The sequence below is a fragment of the Lonchura striata genome, chromosome Z, assembly GCF_046129695.1.
Source record: "Lonchura striata isolate bLonStr1 chromosome Z, bLonStr1.mat, whole genome shotgun sequence".
NCBI classification, from domain to species: domain Eukaryota; kingdom Metazoa; phylum Chordata; class Aves; order Passeriformes; family Estrildidae; genus Lonchura; species Lonchura striata.
The window spans coordinates 35,124,328-35,142,132 of NC_134642.1; the positions used below are offsets into that span (position 1 = coordinate 35,124,328).

The window sequence follows — 17,805 nt, forward strand, 5'->3', positions numbered from 1 at the left end:
ATACATGTCTTTTCAGAGTCCATTCCACTGTTCATTTATATTAATTACTCCCTCTAAAGTGAAATTGCTGTCTCATTGGTGTCATAACAGATAAGGCATCCTGCCTTTAAATGCAAGAGCACCAGCTGTACCTGTGTACATCCTGTGTTGGGTATCTTTCCTCACAGGTTCTACCTCTCAGCTCAGGCATGTCAGCTGTCCCTGTTAAGAGAACAGCTGCCACACTTGTCCTTTGCATTGGAGTTGATGCCATTCAAGATCTAAGCATAGAATAAGCGACTAAAGCTGAAAATCAGAGCATCTGCATTTTGGTGATGCTCAGAACAACTGGAGCTGTCAGACTATCCAGCTTTTAACTTGCAGTGATCAAGAGTCGCAATCAGCTTTGTGCAAGCTTTGGTTGCCAAAGCAGGATGGCAGGAGTGAGGACAAGCCTGTAATGCTCAGTGAATATAAGCAGATTTTGCTGCTCTTGCATTCAGCTGCTGCTAACAAGGGCTAAGGCAACAACTTAACACAACATGGGTTTTGGAGTATGCTTAAATCTTTCTTTATTGGAATGAAGCTGGAGTCCAAGCAATTCCAGAGTGGCGGAATCATGCAAGCAGTGGAAGGCGTCACAAGGGTAATTGATGGTAGCCCAACCAGTCAGACAGCCACACATACAGGGTTAAAGTACTGAATCCTGATTTGTCTTCTGGAATCATGACAAGTTGGGAACTGCAGCCAACAACAGCTTTGATGTTTCTCGAAAGAAAATAAAATGCTTTTTAAAAATTAACTTGTTAAATTTGATGAGGAAGTTCAAAAGAATTTGCAATTGTTTAGATTATAGTCTGGTCTCAACTTTAGTTCTTTGCAAAAACTGTCTCGATTTTCAGTGGTGAAGTTGTGTTGGGCTTACGTACATATTTCAGAAGTTAGCTGTTATAAGCCTGTGCAGAGAATCTCCCAAAGAGGTTAAGTACAGTAGCATGGCATTTATTAAAAGATCCCCTCTAATCATGATCTTTGCAGTTACTGGGTTCTTGCTCTGGCTATACCAAGTATATGGAGAAATGGTCAAACGAATGCACAAGAGCTCTAGTTTTGAGTGCTTCACTGCTAATTGAGCAATGCAAAGAAATGAGGCATTTTTGGTTTATTCAAAAGTTACAAAAAAATGTTAACACTACAGCTTAAGGATAAGTGAATAATCCCCTTTGTCAAATGTGCTGAGCATAAAGCCTGCAGTGCAGTTTTATAAAATAGAACACAGCTTGGATGTGTGCTTAATGCCACTGTAAGAAGTGATTCTGTTTCTCGAGTTGTCTTCTTTTGGATCTGGCTGGGACATGATAGGAACACATTCAAGTGCCCTTTTCTTCTGTACTCTGTGCAACACGATTCTGTAGACCCCTGTTATGGAGCTGCGTGCATCTCTTCCCCGGTTGTTCTGAATGTGCTGTTCTGTGATTCCCAGATCTTCCAGAATATTTTTCACTTCAATTTCTTCTTCTTTTAGTGTACTGATATCTGATAAATATTTTGGATCCAGTTTAAATGTCTGTAAAGGTTTGGGGAACTGTATTCCTTGCATCCATTCACTGTTCATTATCAGTTTGACAGAGTATCGCTTGGTTGGTACTGGCTGAAGGACTCCTTTTATCAGTTTCTGGCAATTTTCTGAGAGGCAGGGAGGCAAAGTGTATGTCCCTTCAAGAATGCACTTTTTCAGCTTGCCTACTGTATCTGCCCGGAATGGCATGCTACCTGTCATCATGAAGTATAAGAGGATTCCCAGTGCCCAGATGTCTACATAGATGCCAATATAATTTTCATCTCGGAAGAGTTCAGGAGCGGCGTAAGGAGGAGAGCCACAGAAAGTTTTTAAAGTTTCATCTCTTTTACTTAATGTACTGAATCCAAAGTCTCCCACCTTAACACAGGTGTTACTGGCATAGAACACGTTTTCTGCTTTCAGGTCCCGGTGAATGATATTATTGTCATGCTGTGGAAGAAGAGGAAAAGTTGGTATTGGTTTGTTCCCAGGAAAGTTCTCAATGGCTACCTCTAATTGGTTAATTACCCTGAAGGAGAAAGGGAGTTATCTTGAGCAAATTCAGAAACTAGTATTGCAATTGGAAAAATTATTAAACAATTCTAACTTCGTTCTCCAAGGATACAAAAACAATTGAGATGGGGGAGAAGAAGGGTGCTGGGATTTTTTTAAGCACAGCACTCTCAACTTGTTAACTAATGGCAACTATTCTCATTTAGCAAATGTGTGAGGACAGCATGACTAATCCTACAAGACTAGACACCTCTCATGTGCAAAATTTTTTATTTTTTTAGGGTTCACAGCAATTGTTTTTGTAGTTACTACATGTACCTTACAGATTTCAACATTTAGTTAACCCAACTGAACATTATCAGAGATAAAGTAAGAAATTTGCTATCATTATATTCTGTGATCTAATGTCCTATGAGGAACTGGTGGGGGCAGGAGAAAAGGACCACAGACTTGGGCTTCACAGTACTTCATGTTGCAGGACAACCAAGTTTAATGGTGTTCTAGTTTTAGACATTTGTAATACATACACCTTAATTTCTACTATTTTCCGTTGGTAATAGTAGTTATGAACTCAAACTGAATTTGCTCTGCTTAGTCATGACATACCTGTCTTGATTAAGAGTTTAGCTTTATCTTTGGAATAACTAGAAGGAATGGATAAACACTCTCCACCTTATCCTTTGGAGTAACATCATAACAGTGTCTGGAGGCAATAAAGAAACCCTTTAGCATCCAATTTCAACTTTTATCAGTAACTGCCAGGGATCCTTTGTCCTTGTGGGATGGCAGCAGGGAGGTAGGATTTGTGTGGCCTGGATGCGATGACTTAGCAAAAGTGAAATGAGCAGAAGTCTCTGTGTACAAATGAAGAGGTTGGCCAGCCTGATAGTCTATGTATAATTCTAAGAAATAGATGTAGTGTAATTTTGAAATGTAAATTCAGTTTGTGTAGCTGCAGGGTGCCTGTCCTATGGATTAAATGTTGAAGCTAATCCACCACTTAAAGCACATACGATCATTTCGTCAAAATACATAAGAAATGCATGCTGTTTATGTAAGCCACGAGTAGTGTGTGATGCAGTCTCCAGACGTCTGACATGGGATCACCCTTGTTTCTGACTTCAGCGGAAGCTGTTGGCAAGGATGACAGGAGACGCCGGAGAGGGCACCCTGAGCCAGTTTTAACGAATGCTGCTTCTCAGACTTGTAAAACAGTTCTCTGTGGGTGGTTTTTTAATGTTTTGGTTTTGTTTGTTTGTTTGTTTGTTTGTTTTAAGTAGTTGTAATCACTCTGCAAAGTTTTAGAGATGCACCGAAGTAATTAATTGCTCATTTTCTGCCTTGACAAGATGCTTTTGGCTCTACACAATAGCATCATCCTAAGTGTATGTACTGAGGACGAGGCAAGAAGTGGCTTCTTGCGTTTTAACCTCACAGATTTGCATCGAAGTGAGGACCAGGAATTGACTGTCTTTAAGTGACAGATTCACACATTCATTAATAAGCAAGCCGGATGTTTGCAACATCTAACCAGCCTCTCTGAAAGCGAAAGAGTGACTGATCCTATGTTCTGAAAGAGGGAGGGAAGAAAGGAAGCTTTGTTCACTGGTGCCCACAGCACATTAAAGCAAACAGAACACTAGTGCTAGAAGAGTGATTCTACCTATCAGGTGTTTCCAGTCTCCTCCCAAAAGCTGTCAACAGAGAGGCAGTAACGTGAGGTGGACGTGAAAACCCTCACAACATGCCAGAAATGTGCGCCTGAAATTTTGGGTAGTAGTACATCTACTGTTGAAATTCAAAAGAAATATCCACAAAATGAGCTCAGAATAGTGAGAGGCAGCATGCCTGTGTAAGAGCAACTTACCATGTGCTTCACAGCAGACACAATCTGGGAGAAGATTATTTTACACTCTGTTTCTAGCAGCTTTCCTTCTGTACTGATTTTAGTGAAGAGTTCCCCACCTCCTGCATACTCCATCACCAGGTGCAGTTTTGAGAGCGTCTCCACCACTTCATACAGCCTGATGATATTTGGGTGGTGCAGCTTTTCCATGCTGGATATCTCACGAGACAGCAAACGTTGAGTCTTTCTGTCTAGCTTTGTCTTGTCCAAAATCTTAATTGCAACTTTCTCTGAGAAGAAAAACATTTTTTCCATGTTGTTAATGCAAGGGGTACAAATGGTAATACCATTTACATACAACGATGCTTGGTGGTAGAAATGCAATAAAATTTCACGTCATCAGTATAAACTAAGCTGCAGGGGCCTACTAAACCCTGCAATCTTTCACACAACCCCTGCCCCTTCCTGTCTAGGACTTGGTACTCGGTGCTGGGGTAACTGAAGGCTGGTAGAATATTCCAAGGGCTGATCAAATAATCTGCTGCCTTGGTGTGCTTTGCTGTGACAGGCTTATACATGTTTGAAGACACAGCATCTGCTTTTGGTGTTCACTGCTGGTAGAGAAAGTCTGTGCTTTTGTTGTTACCTCAGAGCTCCTCAGATGAGCCATATACTTGGAGACTTATGGAGGTGTGAAACGTGTGTGCTTTGTTTCCGACCAGACAGACAAATTTGTAAGGAATTTAGAGGCTTTGGCTATTTTATTCTGAGCAGTGAAGTTGAGTAAGTTGCAGGGATCCTATAAAACAGCAAATCTAGCTGTCATATACTGTTCTGGTAATGCAAAGCTGCTGTTAAGTCCTACATGTTCCTGGAATCCAAATAGTGAAGCCAAAGGCCACAAAGTACAAATATATATATCTGCAGCTGCACCACATCATCAGGGTAGCTCAGAGCAATATGAATAGGTAAATCACAGTTGCCCTTATGTTCCTGTTTTAGTCTGTAGGTTACAGCTTTTGTCTTTACTCTTCTGAACACAGCTGGTATTTGAAGGATTAGTCTGGTTAACACAGGTTTACAGTGGCTTTGTATAACTTGTTAGGACAGCAAAATTAAAATGGATCACAGCAATAAAAACAACTATTTATTCCTGTTTTGTTTCTTTTTTTCTCAAGACTATCTTAGTCAAACAATCACAGATTTCTTTAAAATTAATCACTTTTAATAAATCTTTGAGGAAAAAAATTTCATCTTTGTTTCTAGTAAATGGGAATAAATTAGGAAAAGCTATTGTTCTCTTATTGCTGTAAGAAAAGAGAGAGAAGGCTGTTATATTTCTATAGATGTTCAGGTATAAAAGCATGCATGTTTTTACTGAATATTACCAAGTTTTAACTGAAGTTTAGTATTTCAACATATATAATGGAATGTTAAGAATACTTATGCATGTGTCTGTACAGATCAAGAAAACTCCATGTTTAGTATATTTACATTTTTTAGTGTGATATATATATCAACTGATCTCTCTACTGAAGTGCAGAAGATGCTTGAAGCACATGTGATTCTTGTGGTGGAAGGTGCTGAATTATCCCTTGACGTCCCTGTTTTCAGGAGTCTGTGCTGAGCACAGGGCAGTTATCCTGGTCACGCTGCTTCTCTCGGACCTGAGGGAGAGCCCCTCAGGGAAGCAGGTATCTCCTGTGTGGTGTGGAACTGGGTGAACCAGGAGGAAATGCAGCTACTGACAGTGACTGCTGACATAGTGAAAGACCTTTGTCATGTTCATAGCACACTGATCTCCTAAACTAAGAGGAAAGAGCAACAACTTGCAGTAGGTTATATTTGCACAACTAAATGCTTACAACTCTTACAATTTTAACCATGCAAGTTGGGGACATTTGGGCTTTAAAATAAAATATTCTAGGTTAATTTTTCCCCTTCTATTTTGTTCTACTTCTCCTCTTGGTAAGTTTTCCTGCTAAGTTTTAAAAGGAAAGAAGAGGGGGGAAAAAAGGTTTTGAACTGAAGAGCCTGATCCTACTCAAACACCACCATAAATCAGGACCAAGCTCCTTTAAATCTGCATCATTGCAGTTGCAAAAGCATTCCATGCAAAGAAACCTGACACCTTCCTTTTCCTGTCTAAACTCTTCCTTTCTGCTTCCAAACAATGCTTGGTTTACAAATCCTCTATTACTCTTGCTTAGCAGCTGTGCTGAACTTGACATTTTTATCAGGAAGCTTATTTACAAAAATACTTACAAAAAGAGTTCAAAGAGATTTTGATTGACTAGATGCAGTGTATGAGGTTTGAAAACTGCTAGGTGAAATCTTAGTAATACAAACTAGGAAAAGCTTGGAAATAGTTTCAGGAAGAAATGGTGTATGCTGTGATGGCAGAAAGACAAAACATACAAACAAAAGTTTAAATTAATTAAAAATAAAAGAAAGCTCGGTGCCTAAACATTCCTGCTTTTAAAATTGGTGTAACATTAGACAGATTTCTTATTAGCTATAAATTTTGAATGCTCTTAATTGCTTCTATTCAGCTGTGCTCTCACACTTCCTTTGTCAGATAGAACACATGTAAAATAAAAGTTATACAGGGCTTAGGAACTTAACAGTCCTTAGCAAGAAAACTCCATTAATTTCTGGAGAAAATCTCTGCCAAAATTCAGGTTAATATAGTGGGCAAAGTCCCTGAATAACACAACACACATAGAAGCATAAATCAGAAAAGACCTCTCAAAGGAACATCTACATATCTTTTAAGTATCTCCAAGGATGATGACTTTATCAGTCACTGTGAAGACCATTCCAAGGCCTGACCACTCCTGTGGTATAGAAATTTTTTTCCTAATGTCCAATGTAAACATCAACCTTCCCTGGCACAATCTGAGGCCATTTCTTCTTACTCTGTCCCTTGCTACCTGGGAGAAGAGGCCAACCCCCACCTGGATACACCCCCTGACAGGCAGTTGTAGGGAGTGAAAAGGTCTCCCCTGAGCCTCCTTTCCTGCAAACTAAACACCCCCAGTTCCCTCAGCTGCTCCTCAAAGGACTTGTGCTCCCCACCCCAATTCTGTTGACCTTCTCTGGACCCTCCAGCACCTCAAAGTCTCTCTTGTAGTGAAGAGTCCAAAACAAATGAAACACAGGATTTGAGGCATGGTCTCAAATGCCCATGGTCTCAGTGCCCAGCACAGGGGGACAATCCCTGCCCTGGTCCTGCTGCTACACCATTGCTGATCCAGGCCAGGATGCCATTGGCCTTCTTGGCCTTCTGGGCACACCCTGGCTCGTGTTCAGCTGCTGTCATCAGCACCCCCAGGTCCTTTCCAGCCACTCTGTCCCAGCCTGTGACGCTGCCTGGGGCTGTTGTGACCCAAGGGCAGGACCTGGCACTTGGCCTTGTTGAACCTCACAGCACTGGCCTCAGCCCATCGATGCAGCCTGTCCAGATCCTCTGCAGAGCCTTCCTGCCCTCCAGCAGATCAACACTCCCACCCAATGTGTTGTCACCTGCAAATTGAGTCACATTAATCAGGGCTAGGCCCAATACTGAGCCCTGCAGAACTCCACTAGTGTCTATCCATATGGATACAACTGCATTCAGGATCATTCCCTGCGTCCAGATAGCCAGACAGCTTTTTATCCAGTGAAGAGTACACCTGTCCAAGCCATGCAATATGGCATCCACATCATATCACTGAAGATTTTTCTGTGTTTTCTAAACAACCAAGACAGCTCTTGTGAAGGAAAAAAAGTTCATAATCCAGTATGATCCAAGTTTTTTCCTCTCTCTCTCCCTCTCTCTCTCTCTCTAGAAATCATGTGTTCTGCATCAACAGATCACAAGGGCAACAAAAAAGCTCATCTTAGTAAAAAACAGAATTGTTTCCTCTTTTGATACAGGATGATACAGGAGGGAGACCATACTAAAACTGGCAGTAACTGAAGAGCTGAACAGCCCTCTGATATATATACCACCCTCTTCCACAGAGACCAGACCAGCCTTAATGATGAAGCCTTTTTTTATATTAATCAGATTTAAAAAAAGACTTGCACCAATTAACACTGTGCAGGAACATTACTTCATTGCCAACACAACTGTATCTACCACAAAAAATTGAATTATCTTTGGTGGTGGTGAGTGTGTATATATGTATATATGTATGTATGCCTATGTGCAACTTCCTGTTCTTCTGTCCACACCCATGGATTTTATTAGCACAGATAAACTCACAGGCAGAATGAGTCAGAAAATATTTATCTTTCATTTTTCTTTCCTCATGACAGTTACAAACTTTGCAACAATAAATCAATTCCCTTTTCAGTGAACATTTTAACCAAAAAAGTTACAAACAAACAAAATAAAAATAATTTGAGAGATTTCTGTTGAAAAATAACCTTTTCCAGAAAAAGAAAAAGTGCAGTTTTGGTTTTGATATTTAGTTTGTCTGAGATTACTGTATTCACTGAAGTTCAAAAATTTTCAATCAGTTCTATTCAGATACTAAAGCAACCTGTTTCCTAAGTAAGTTCAGCAAAGGGTTCATCCAGATCAAATTTTTAACCACCTTTCATTAGCATTCTTTGTGTTCTCAGTACAGGAGCAGCATTCCCTCTAGCAGTAAGCACAAAACAGTTACCTCAGGAAGAAAATGAAATATCACAGAAGAGGAAACAACTTTTGGGCCAAGTAGAACAGAGGTGCTTTTCTGAAATAAGCATAACCAAAAACTCAACACCCAGCTAAAGCAATCCTTGAGTGTTGGCAGGCTTAAATGTGAAAAATTAAGTGTCATTGGTTCTCCACTTATATTCCCAGTGGAACAACCATACACCCAAAGGATAACTGTGAGCTTTCATGCCCCTTAAATCTCAGCTGAAAGAGGTGATTAAAGAAAATAAAAATAGATAACACAGTTTTGAGGTATATCTTGTTCTCTCACCTGTAAGACAATGAAGGGAAGGAGAATCAATCAAACTGAAAAGTAAAAAATCTTAGAAGAAAAGCAAGATAGTAGTGTACAAAGATACAGAGAAAACTAGTCACCCTGATGGAAAACAGCAACAATTTCTGTTATTGTCAGACAAAGGCAGAAGAAGAAACAGGACAGCTGATGACAAGTTATACTTATGACTGAAGTGTCCACTGCAGTTACCTAGCCCTTCAAGTCCTTTCTAGAAGCAGTAGATAGGGTGCTTCATATAATTAAAACAAGAAAAATAAATGACAATTCAACACAAACACCGATTTGGCAATACCAGAGCTTGTTCCCCTGCTCCCATTCCCTCCACACCTATAGCCCCATCCTATCTTTTTACAGTAAAGAACCACCAGCAAATTAGTTAAGTGGGCATAGCATTTCTCACCAAAATTACCATGACCAAAAAAATTTTTTGGCCATACTAGTGAAATTTGTGATGAAACAAAGGAAGCCTTGCTACCTCTGGCTGCAGGCAGGAGCATGCCTAACCTGCTCTCCTGGGCATTCATCACCTGTATCCCTGCAAGCCAGGAGCTGGGGCAGGGAAGAGGAGACTGGATGGACAGGGCAGGTTATAGGAGGGGAGGCCCATTACCATACTTCAAAGTGTGGAGTGTCTGAGCCACAGGATGTGTTAACTTCATGAAGTGATGAAGTAATAAATTCCACCTGTAATAGTTGCCAGGTAGAGAAATTGTTTCTAGTTTCTTTAAAGCCTAATTCAACCCTAAGCATTTATGTGTGTAACCCGATCTACAGATTAACTCAAAAACATTAAAATACACACACACACACACACACACACACACACACACACACACACACACACACACACACACACACAGTCCCCCTCTCTCTCTCTATGTGTATTTAAGGTTCATACAGCATCTTTTTTCCTAAAAGAGGCCATAGGTCACTCAGCATGCAATAGTGCTTACCTTTGGTTAGGGAATGAATTCCAAGCTTCACTTGTGAGAAATTCCCACTTCCTATTTCTCCTCTGACTCGATAGAAGGCAATTCTCTTTCCCAGTGTTAATTCTTTCACCACTTTTTCATTATGAGACATATCCTGCATTAGTTTCTCAAATGGGGTCAGCCTGTGCTGGTTGCCCTCTTCATCTCCTTCATGGCACTCTGGACGCCCATCATCTTCTCCGCTGTCCTCATGATGCCACCTGGAACAGTGGTATTTTCCAAGATTTCCTTCATTCACATATCCTGTTGTCATAGTCTATAATCATTTCCCCATTTAACAAGATGTCCTGATAAGTTTAAATTAAGTAATTCTGTATGAATATGCAATCCTGCACATTATGGACACTGTGACAAATGCAGCAAAAGAAAAAAAAAATAGCAGCTTAAAGAAAGTCCAAAGACTAGTTTGAAAATTAATTCAAAAACAAATCTGGCACATCTATATATTGCATGTCCTGTTCAGAGACAAAACATCCATTCCTCACTAATAGACTTAGTGTGTCAGGATCTTCAGCTGCAAGGTAAAAGAGGCTTTCCAATTAAAACTGCAAACTTCGTGCACATAAGTGGCAAGGTGCTCACTCTCTGTGCAGTACATTTGACACATGCAAAATATTTGACACAAATATTCAGATTTTAGTTTGAGCCTTTAAAAACTAACTTGATAGATAAAGGTCAAACAGAAAGATGATTAACTGCTCTGAATAAATCCAAATACTTCTAGCTAATTTTGAATAGCTGACCTTAAGAGCGTAGTTCTCCTTGATTCTGGTGAATGTCCAAAAGCTGACTGTAGGGATTGCCTTTGATTCATTCTTCAGCCTGTGAGCTTGTCACTGTACCTTGGAAATGTCACTGTGTGTGGAAGCCTTGCTGTGAAAAGTACGCTGCCCCTCTGTTTCTTTCCCATGATGTGTTCAACAAAGCAACTGATTCTGCAAGATGACAGGAAAAGCATAAACTGTGCACTAGGCAAAAGAAATGCTACGCCTCAGTATCCCTGCAGTCACATGGCAGGACAATACAGGATTAAGTAACTGCAATGTCACGTTAACCCTCCTTTATTTAGATGAGCTTTCTTTAACGCCTTGAGCCTTCTCAAAATTTTGCCAGACGCGTGGTGTTCCTGAGCAGACAGATGAAGAAAGTAATTAAAACCTTTACATAACAGCCATACGCTTCACTGAATGACAGCATGACCCATACCATTTCACCAGTTTAAGTGGCAGCAGACATAGAAGTACTTACCCTAAATACACAAGCAACCACTTACGTTTAAAGCAGCACACTATTTTTTTTCCTCTTTACTGTTCTTTCTTAACCTTGAAAGCCAGGAGTTGATCAGCAAGTGCTCATCATGCAGCTGCACGCCTGAGGGTGGTGAGCTGGGTACGAGAGCTGAGACAGTGCAGGCAGTGGCAGCGCTCACCTCCCCTGCTCCCAGCCTGCAGCACATACGACTGATGGACACAGGAGACACCTGACTGCCAGGACAGATGCACCAGATTGAGGGGGAGTGAATCAGACCAGTAACTCACTGCCTGAAGCTTAGGTCGACAGTCACCTAAGGTGCTACACTAGCAGAGGGCATGTGACATTTGCCAGGTGGAGCTGCCCTCTAAACCCCACAATCTCCTTCGTGAGCAAGAGGAAGAGAGGTCAGAGGCATGACCTAAGCCCAAAGCAAAGTGATGGTTTCATTAAATGGGAACTGGAGTGGCACAGAAGCACTCATCTGCTCCTTCAAAGAGGCCAAGACTGACCCATGTTTTGGGACACTGCTCCCTGCCTTGAGACCCATTGAAGAAATCTTAAAAGTCACTTTACCTCTCTGTGCTGCAGCCACATTGTGGTTACACAAACTTGTCCCAGGGTGAGGCAGAAAGTCTGACTTTCCCTCAGAGTCTGTGACTCTGTCACTTCTCTGAATCAGGGACACTTCTTACTGTGTGTGCTGCAAACTTAATGGCTGATGCAGTTTGTAACTGGAACAGAGAGAGAATTTACTATGTTCATAATACCTTTGTTAACTCTTTTTGGCTTACTCATGTTTGAAGAAAATAGCCCTTTTCATTGTTGACAGAAATTAAAAATAATAAATACATCATTGTATTATTCTCTGGAGATAAATAGAGTGGAACCCCTGACAAATACTGTATGTGTACATACAGCTAATGGCCAAATCCTGGATATGGTTATTAGGGAAGAGACCAAGTGAAAAATGAGAAAACACTTCAGTGTTCTCCCACCAGGCCACTCCTTCTTAGAACTAAGTGTTCCCCCTATTTTATTATTTTATACCTCAGAAGAAAACATCTATGTGGAAGGATACCCCATCCCCATGCAAACTGAAAATCCCAAACCCCACACCTTACACTCTGTTTTCCTCCATTTAAGAAAAGGACAATTTCTTTCAGGAGTGTCTGACTCACAGGTTTTCTGCTTTAACATGTTTCACATCACAATTGTAAAAGTATTCTAGGTAGTAAAAAAATCCTTATATGAAACTCAGCTGTATTTCACAGCTTTAATGGTGGATGACACTCTAGCAGAGCAGGGCTTTTGGAAGGCACTTGTCTGCTGTACAGTGCCACAGCAATTCAGAGGCAGAATTCTGGCCCCACTCTGCCCTTTGATCTTGAGAACAGCAGCACAGGCTGTCCACAGGAAAAGTCTGGAAACCTCCATGAGCAGTGTCAGGCATGCCATGTACAAACTGTAAAATATTATTTAACCACATCTTTTGCTGGGCAGTGACATCCTCACCACCTAAGAATAGCTATAACTTTTGGCTATAACCTCCAGAGTGGCAGGTGTGGACAATTCTGCTCCTGCAAAAGAAGAAACACACAACTACCACCATCTTCTGCAAAAATTATCAGTGCCTTTGCAGTTAACTGGTTATACAGAAAAGACTGATTGTGTTTGAAAGGTTTCCTTCAAACAGACTTGTGTAGACAAGCCCCTCCTGAATATGTTCCATCAAGGCACAGAAGGCAGCTAGCCCAGTCCATGTGGATCCAGAGACAAATGATATGGGAATGCCACAACCTTGTGGGGACAGAGGAGTCAAGAGAAAAGCAAAACTGCATTGAGGCATCAGAATGTGGCTCTTCCTGAATTTGCTCCTGCAGAATTTTTCCTGGGGCTCAACATGCTATTTTTTAGAGTACAGCCTACCATTAATCTCCCTTTCAGACTTGACATGCAACTGTCAACCCTGCAACCTCCTGGCACTTGGCCAGCTGGCTAGGTTTCCCTTGTCTTTTGAGATGAGCTATTTCAGTATTCCTGGTGTTAGCAGTATATATACCATCTATTTATGGCCTACATTCCTTCCTGTAATCAAACCAGCAAAATCTATCCTGATATCATACCAAAGGTCACTAACTGTAAAAGAAAATAATTCTAAGAGAGAAGGGAAAAACAAGGAAATCAGGAGTGATCCAAATACAATGAAGGACCAATCTTTTTTTTTTTCCCTCCAGTCTGGCTGACTGGTGACCAGAAGAGCTTCACAAAAAATTATCAAACCAAATAATCACTTTAAAAAGCAAAATAAGCAAGAAAACAAAAAGAAAAGAAAGAAAGGAAAAGAAAGGAAAAGAAAGGAAAAGAAAGGAAAAGAAAGGAAAAGAAAAGAAAAGAAAAGAAAAGAAAAGAAAAGAAAAGAAAAGAAAAGAAAAGAAGAAAAGAAAAGAAAAGAAAAGAAAAGAAAAGAAAAGAAAAGAAAAGAAAAGAAAAGAAAAGAAAAGAAAAGAAAAGAAAAGAAAAGAAAAGAAAAGAAAAGAGAAAAGAAAAGAAAAGAAAAGAAAAGAAAAGAAAAGAAAAGAAAAGAAAAGAAAAGAAAAGAAAAGAAAAGAAAAGAAAAGAAAAGAAAAACCACCAAAAACCCCACAAAAAACCAAAAAACAAAACCAAAAGCAAACCACAACAAAAAGCATCACAAGACAGTGAATGAATGTATCAATCCTTTAAGATCTAACACTGTTGTTTAACCTTGTTTTTTTAACTGACATTCTCCTTCTATTCTAAGAAGTGCTTAGTACTATCAGGCTTCAGCTACAGGTTCAGTTTAAACCCTGCATCACAACTCTTAAGAAAGTTCAGAATGACTGGAAAAAGAATTAAACAAGGAGATCACTAGGTATAGAGAATTTTGTTCCTAAAATCCCATCTTGACAGACAGATAAAAAGTGGCCTGGTTTTAAGAAGCTTTGAATGGAGCACAGAAGCAGCTAGACCAGTGCTCTTTGATAGCACTGTGTTTTGCAAATTGGTCTCTTTCATTAAATCTGTCTTTCAGAGAGGCAAAAATCCACTCAGCTTTGAATACTTAAACTGATGTAGTTCCTATTAGAGTAAATGCGAAGGAAGTTACACTGGAGGGAATCCTACCACTCAAACTGTCAGAGTACCAGGTGATTTTAATGAGGATGTCACTGGATATTGTAACTCATTCACTAGAGTTCCCTTTTCAGCCCCTCTGCTGTCTAGTCTGAGGAGACGGGTATTTTTAAGGTATTTCCCTAGGGTAGGGGATTAGTTTTTTTTAATTCCCTTGAAGAACAGCATGTCTTCTGCTTAGTAGATTATATGCACCATGTGCCAGCTTTGGATCAAAACTGAATTTACAGTAGCAGGGATTTTTTTCTAACTCATCTGCTGGAAAAATATTGACCCCGTAAAACACCAACAACGTACTATACTCCTGTGTATAGAAGATCTACCTTTTAGAAAAGAGGCCAGGACTGTTCTAGTCCTGCAAGACCTGTAGCACAGACCACAGGTGACACAAAAGCTCTGCTCTGCAGACAGACACCACAGGTAAAGTAACAACTCAACTTCTGTGCTTATGCTCAAGTAATATTGAGTGCATGGCTGCCGTGGCCAAAGAAAGTCAACATTTGTTCAAGGTTTGTTCCTAGCACATTTCTGATTTACGCGAGAAGCACCCTCAGTCTTATTTCTGTGAATGCCAGAAAACAGAATGACTATATAAAATACACCCCAGAACTTCACATGAATTGTTTAAAAACACCCTCCAAACCCAACTATTCAAAATACAAAATACAGCATGGTTACAGGATGAACAGAGACCTCTATGTTCCCATCTCATGTAGGAGAAAATATTAACAGGGCACTGACCATGGAGAACCTCTAGAAACTACTTTCTCTCTCTGTCCAGGCCCACATACCACCCACTTCCTTAAATCCCAGAATTACTACTGTTAGCTGGCACAGCATTCAGTTTGCCAGTTATTGTTTATGAAAACCAGACATGAAGAACACCATTCTTACCACCTTCCTGCTGTGCCTGGAAATGTTTTGATAACAGCCACACGATGAGCCTGGGCTGGCAGGTGGGCAGGGCATCACTGCCAGTTCTGTGCTGCTGCACTGGACAGGCTGGAGCTGCAGTGTGAACTCGAGCTGAAGGGACTGTAACCCGTAGACCATGGGAGCAGGTACCCCTCAAAGCGTCTGGCCGTGGTTGGCTGTGCCACAGCAGGTACACCTCTGGAGGGATTATGGCCCATGCAGGCCACACTGGAGCAGGTGCATTTCGAAGGACTGTGCCTGAGCAAATTTACGCTGCAGCAGGTATAGCCCTGAGGAGACTGTGGCTCACAGATATGGCTCCACTTGAAGCAGGTACAGCCCTAAGGTACTGCAGACTATGGGTAAATCCAAGCTGGAGCAGGGGCATATGGGGAGCACTTCACTGCAATGTCAAACCACGACACATTGGACTCAATCATCTTAAGGGTCTTTACCAATATAAATGATGCTATTGTTTTTAGCTTAAGACATGGCATTGTTTTCCCACACAGGGAACATTAACATATGCAGCAACCCTGGCTAAAATGGAACATAAACACTTTCAAGGCTTCTGTGCAAAACCTCACTTACAGGCCACAGCACCAAGAAGGGAAGGAGGAAGAGATAACAAACAGTTGTGCTGTACTCACTCCTTCCTCACAATGAAATGCCTGTTCTACATGCTCTTACCAACAAAAAGAATAAAAAAACAACAAACAACTCAAGAAACTCTGGAATAAAAAGAAAAAAAACAGCAAAAAAATAACCCTCTACACTGGAACACACTAACTCTTACCTGCAATTTAATTCTACAATTGTACTTAGAGAAAAAGACAGGGAACTCTGAAACCCATTCAAAAGTTTAATAAGCCTGAGCCCTTTACACTGAAGGAGAATACAGGTGGATACTTACTCAAGTGTCCCCTAATGCCAGTGGAAAGACTGAAACTTTCATCTTTTGCACTGACCCCACAGTCATTCTGGGATGGACCCTAAAGACAAGCCCAATTGCTTGGAACCCGACCAGCCCCTAGCCAGATCTGCTGATTGACCACTATTCAGCACAGGTCACTGTAGCACAAAACTATAGATCTAAGCAACACTTATTTAGTCCAACTTCTTTCTTGCCAGGACCAGAGATGAAAGAGAAAAAACACACTGGTGTGCCCTCTTTTGTGGTCCACCCCTAAAAGATCTGTCCATGATCTTCAACAGGCTAACCCTCCTGCATCCAGGATTGCCATGGCCTGACCCACGGAGAGCGACCCAGCAGGACTGCCAGGCTGGGCTGGCACAAGCACACACTCACCTGCTCAGGGTGCCCACGCCTGCGTGGCAGCAGCAGCTCTGGGAGTCCCGCAGGACCACTGGCAGGCACTTCATGTGACACGGAGTCAGGGCTCAGCACAGACTCACCTTCCCACCTCCCTGCGGGTTACCTGCCAACAGGCTGGAATAAGCTCTTGGCGAGATGAGGGAAGGCTGCACAGAGCCCTCGGCAGTCAGAGCTTACATAACCCTGCCAACACAGGTTGGGTGCAGCCCAGATGGTGGAGTCTCACATGAAATCCACTGTCTGCAATGTACAGAGCATATGGAAAAGAAAATCAACATAACACGAACCAAACTAAGCAAGTACATAAAGACTTGTGAACTAGAAGCTAAAACTGGAAAGGGGGGGGGGGTGGTGCAGGGAGACAACTCCTTTCATCCTTTTATAGCACTGCTGACAGAACAAGTAGAAAGATAATTTAAGTGAATTAGTCTTTTGTGCAGAAATTAATTGTGCAGAAAATAGCACTAAAAACAAAGACAAAAAAATTTATTAGTAGAACCCATTGATTTCCCAGGTCTTTGAAATACATGAGAGGGATTCATTTGAAGTCTGACTATTTGAATTAAATTTACCCTTTCAAAACTTTAGTCTGGCCAGTCTATTTTATTTCTTTCTTTGAGGTTAATGCAAATGACCTCAATTTCCCTCAGAATTGTTCTTCCAAGATAAAATAAATTTCCAGTAAGTATGTATTTCTGAGTCAGCAGAGATGCAATGAAGTCTTTATTAGCCCTTTAACTAACAGAAAAAAATTACATCTAACCTGGTTATTTCTCTAAACATTAGTTTGACTCCTTTTTTTTGTGAAAATAAAATAAATTTTCTAGATAAAGCAAGCTATAGTCCAAGAAGTAAGAAACAGGCAAAACAGGCTGAAATCACTAAAGAAATCAGTCTTCACTTACATCAAGAAAATTATTGCATATTTAGGCATATATGTATTGCTAAGAAGACAGCCTACAATAAAATCACCCTGTCATTTTCAAGGAAGAGAAATTTAAAATGTGCTCCCATACAAGGGCAACAGAACATTTTCTGGTTCATATTGTCTATCACAGTTTTCTTTCACTATCCCCACTTACTTAGTAGTTGGGCCTTAAAAGCAGAAACAACTCTGGTTACCTCTAACAAGGGAATCAAATTTAGTTGCATCACTTTATATGCACTACGCAAAAGTACTGAGTAATGAAGGGCTAAGCATATTAATGTCATTTTTCATTGTAACTGGGCAGAAGATAAGCAGATGGTATTATTCTCCAAGGACCTACTTGAAA

The 17,805-nt window shown here is 40.8% G+C and overlaps 2 protein-coding genes across 5 annotated transcripts in view; one reads left to right on the forward strand and one right to left on the reverse strand.

Moving 5' to 3' along the window:
* The window catches only part of FGF10 (fibroblast growth factor 10), a 525,855-nt gene that overhangs the window by 358,512 nt on the left and 149,538 nt on the right, over window positions 1-17,805 (forward strand). The gene's annotated exons all lie outside the window — the stretch shown is intronic.
* On the reverse strand, window positions 527-16,531 carry NIM1K (NIM1 serine/threonine protein kinase). 4 transcript variants are annotated; one of them, XM_021553904.2, is made up of 5 exons: window positions 16,505-16,531; window positions 10,617-10,808; window positions 9,835-10,073; window positions 3,921-4,189; window positions 527-1,990 (listed from the first exon to the last, which is right to left on the reverse strand). In XM_021553904.2, the coding sequence occupies exons 2-5, from the start codon at window positions 10,685-10,687 to the stop codon at window positions 1,241-1,243; spliced, it is 1,329 nt and encodes a 442-aa protein (XP_021409579.1). In that variant the 5' UTR covers window positions 10,688-10,808; window positions 16,505-16,531; the 3' UTR covers window positions 527-1,240. The 4 variants fall into 4 exon arrangements, with proteins under 4 accessions (XP_021409579.1, XP_077646162.1, XP_021409580.1 ...); XM_077790036.1 differs by lacking the exon at window positions 16,505-16,531 and adding an exon at window positions 15,175-15,215; XM_021553905.2 differs by lacking the exon at window positions 16,505-16,531 and adding an exon at window positions 11,147-11,406.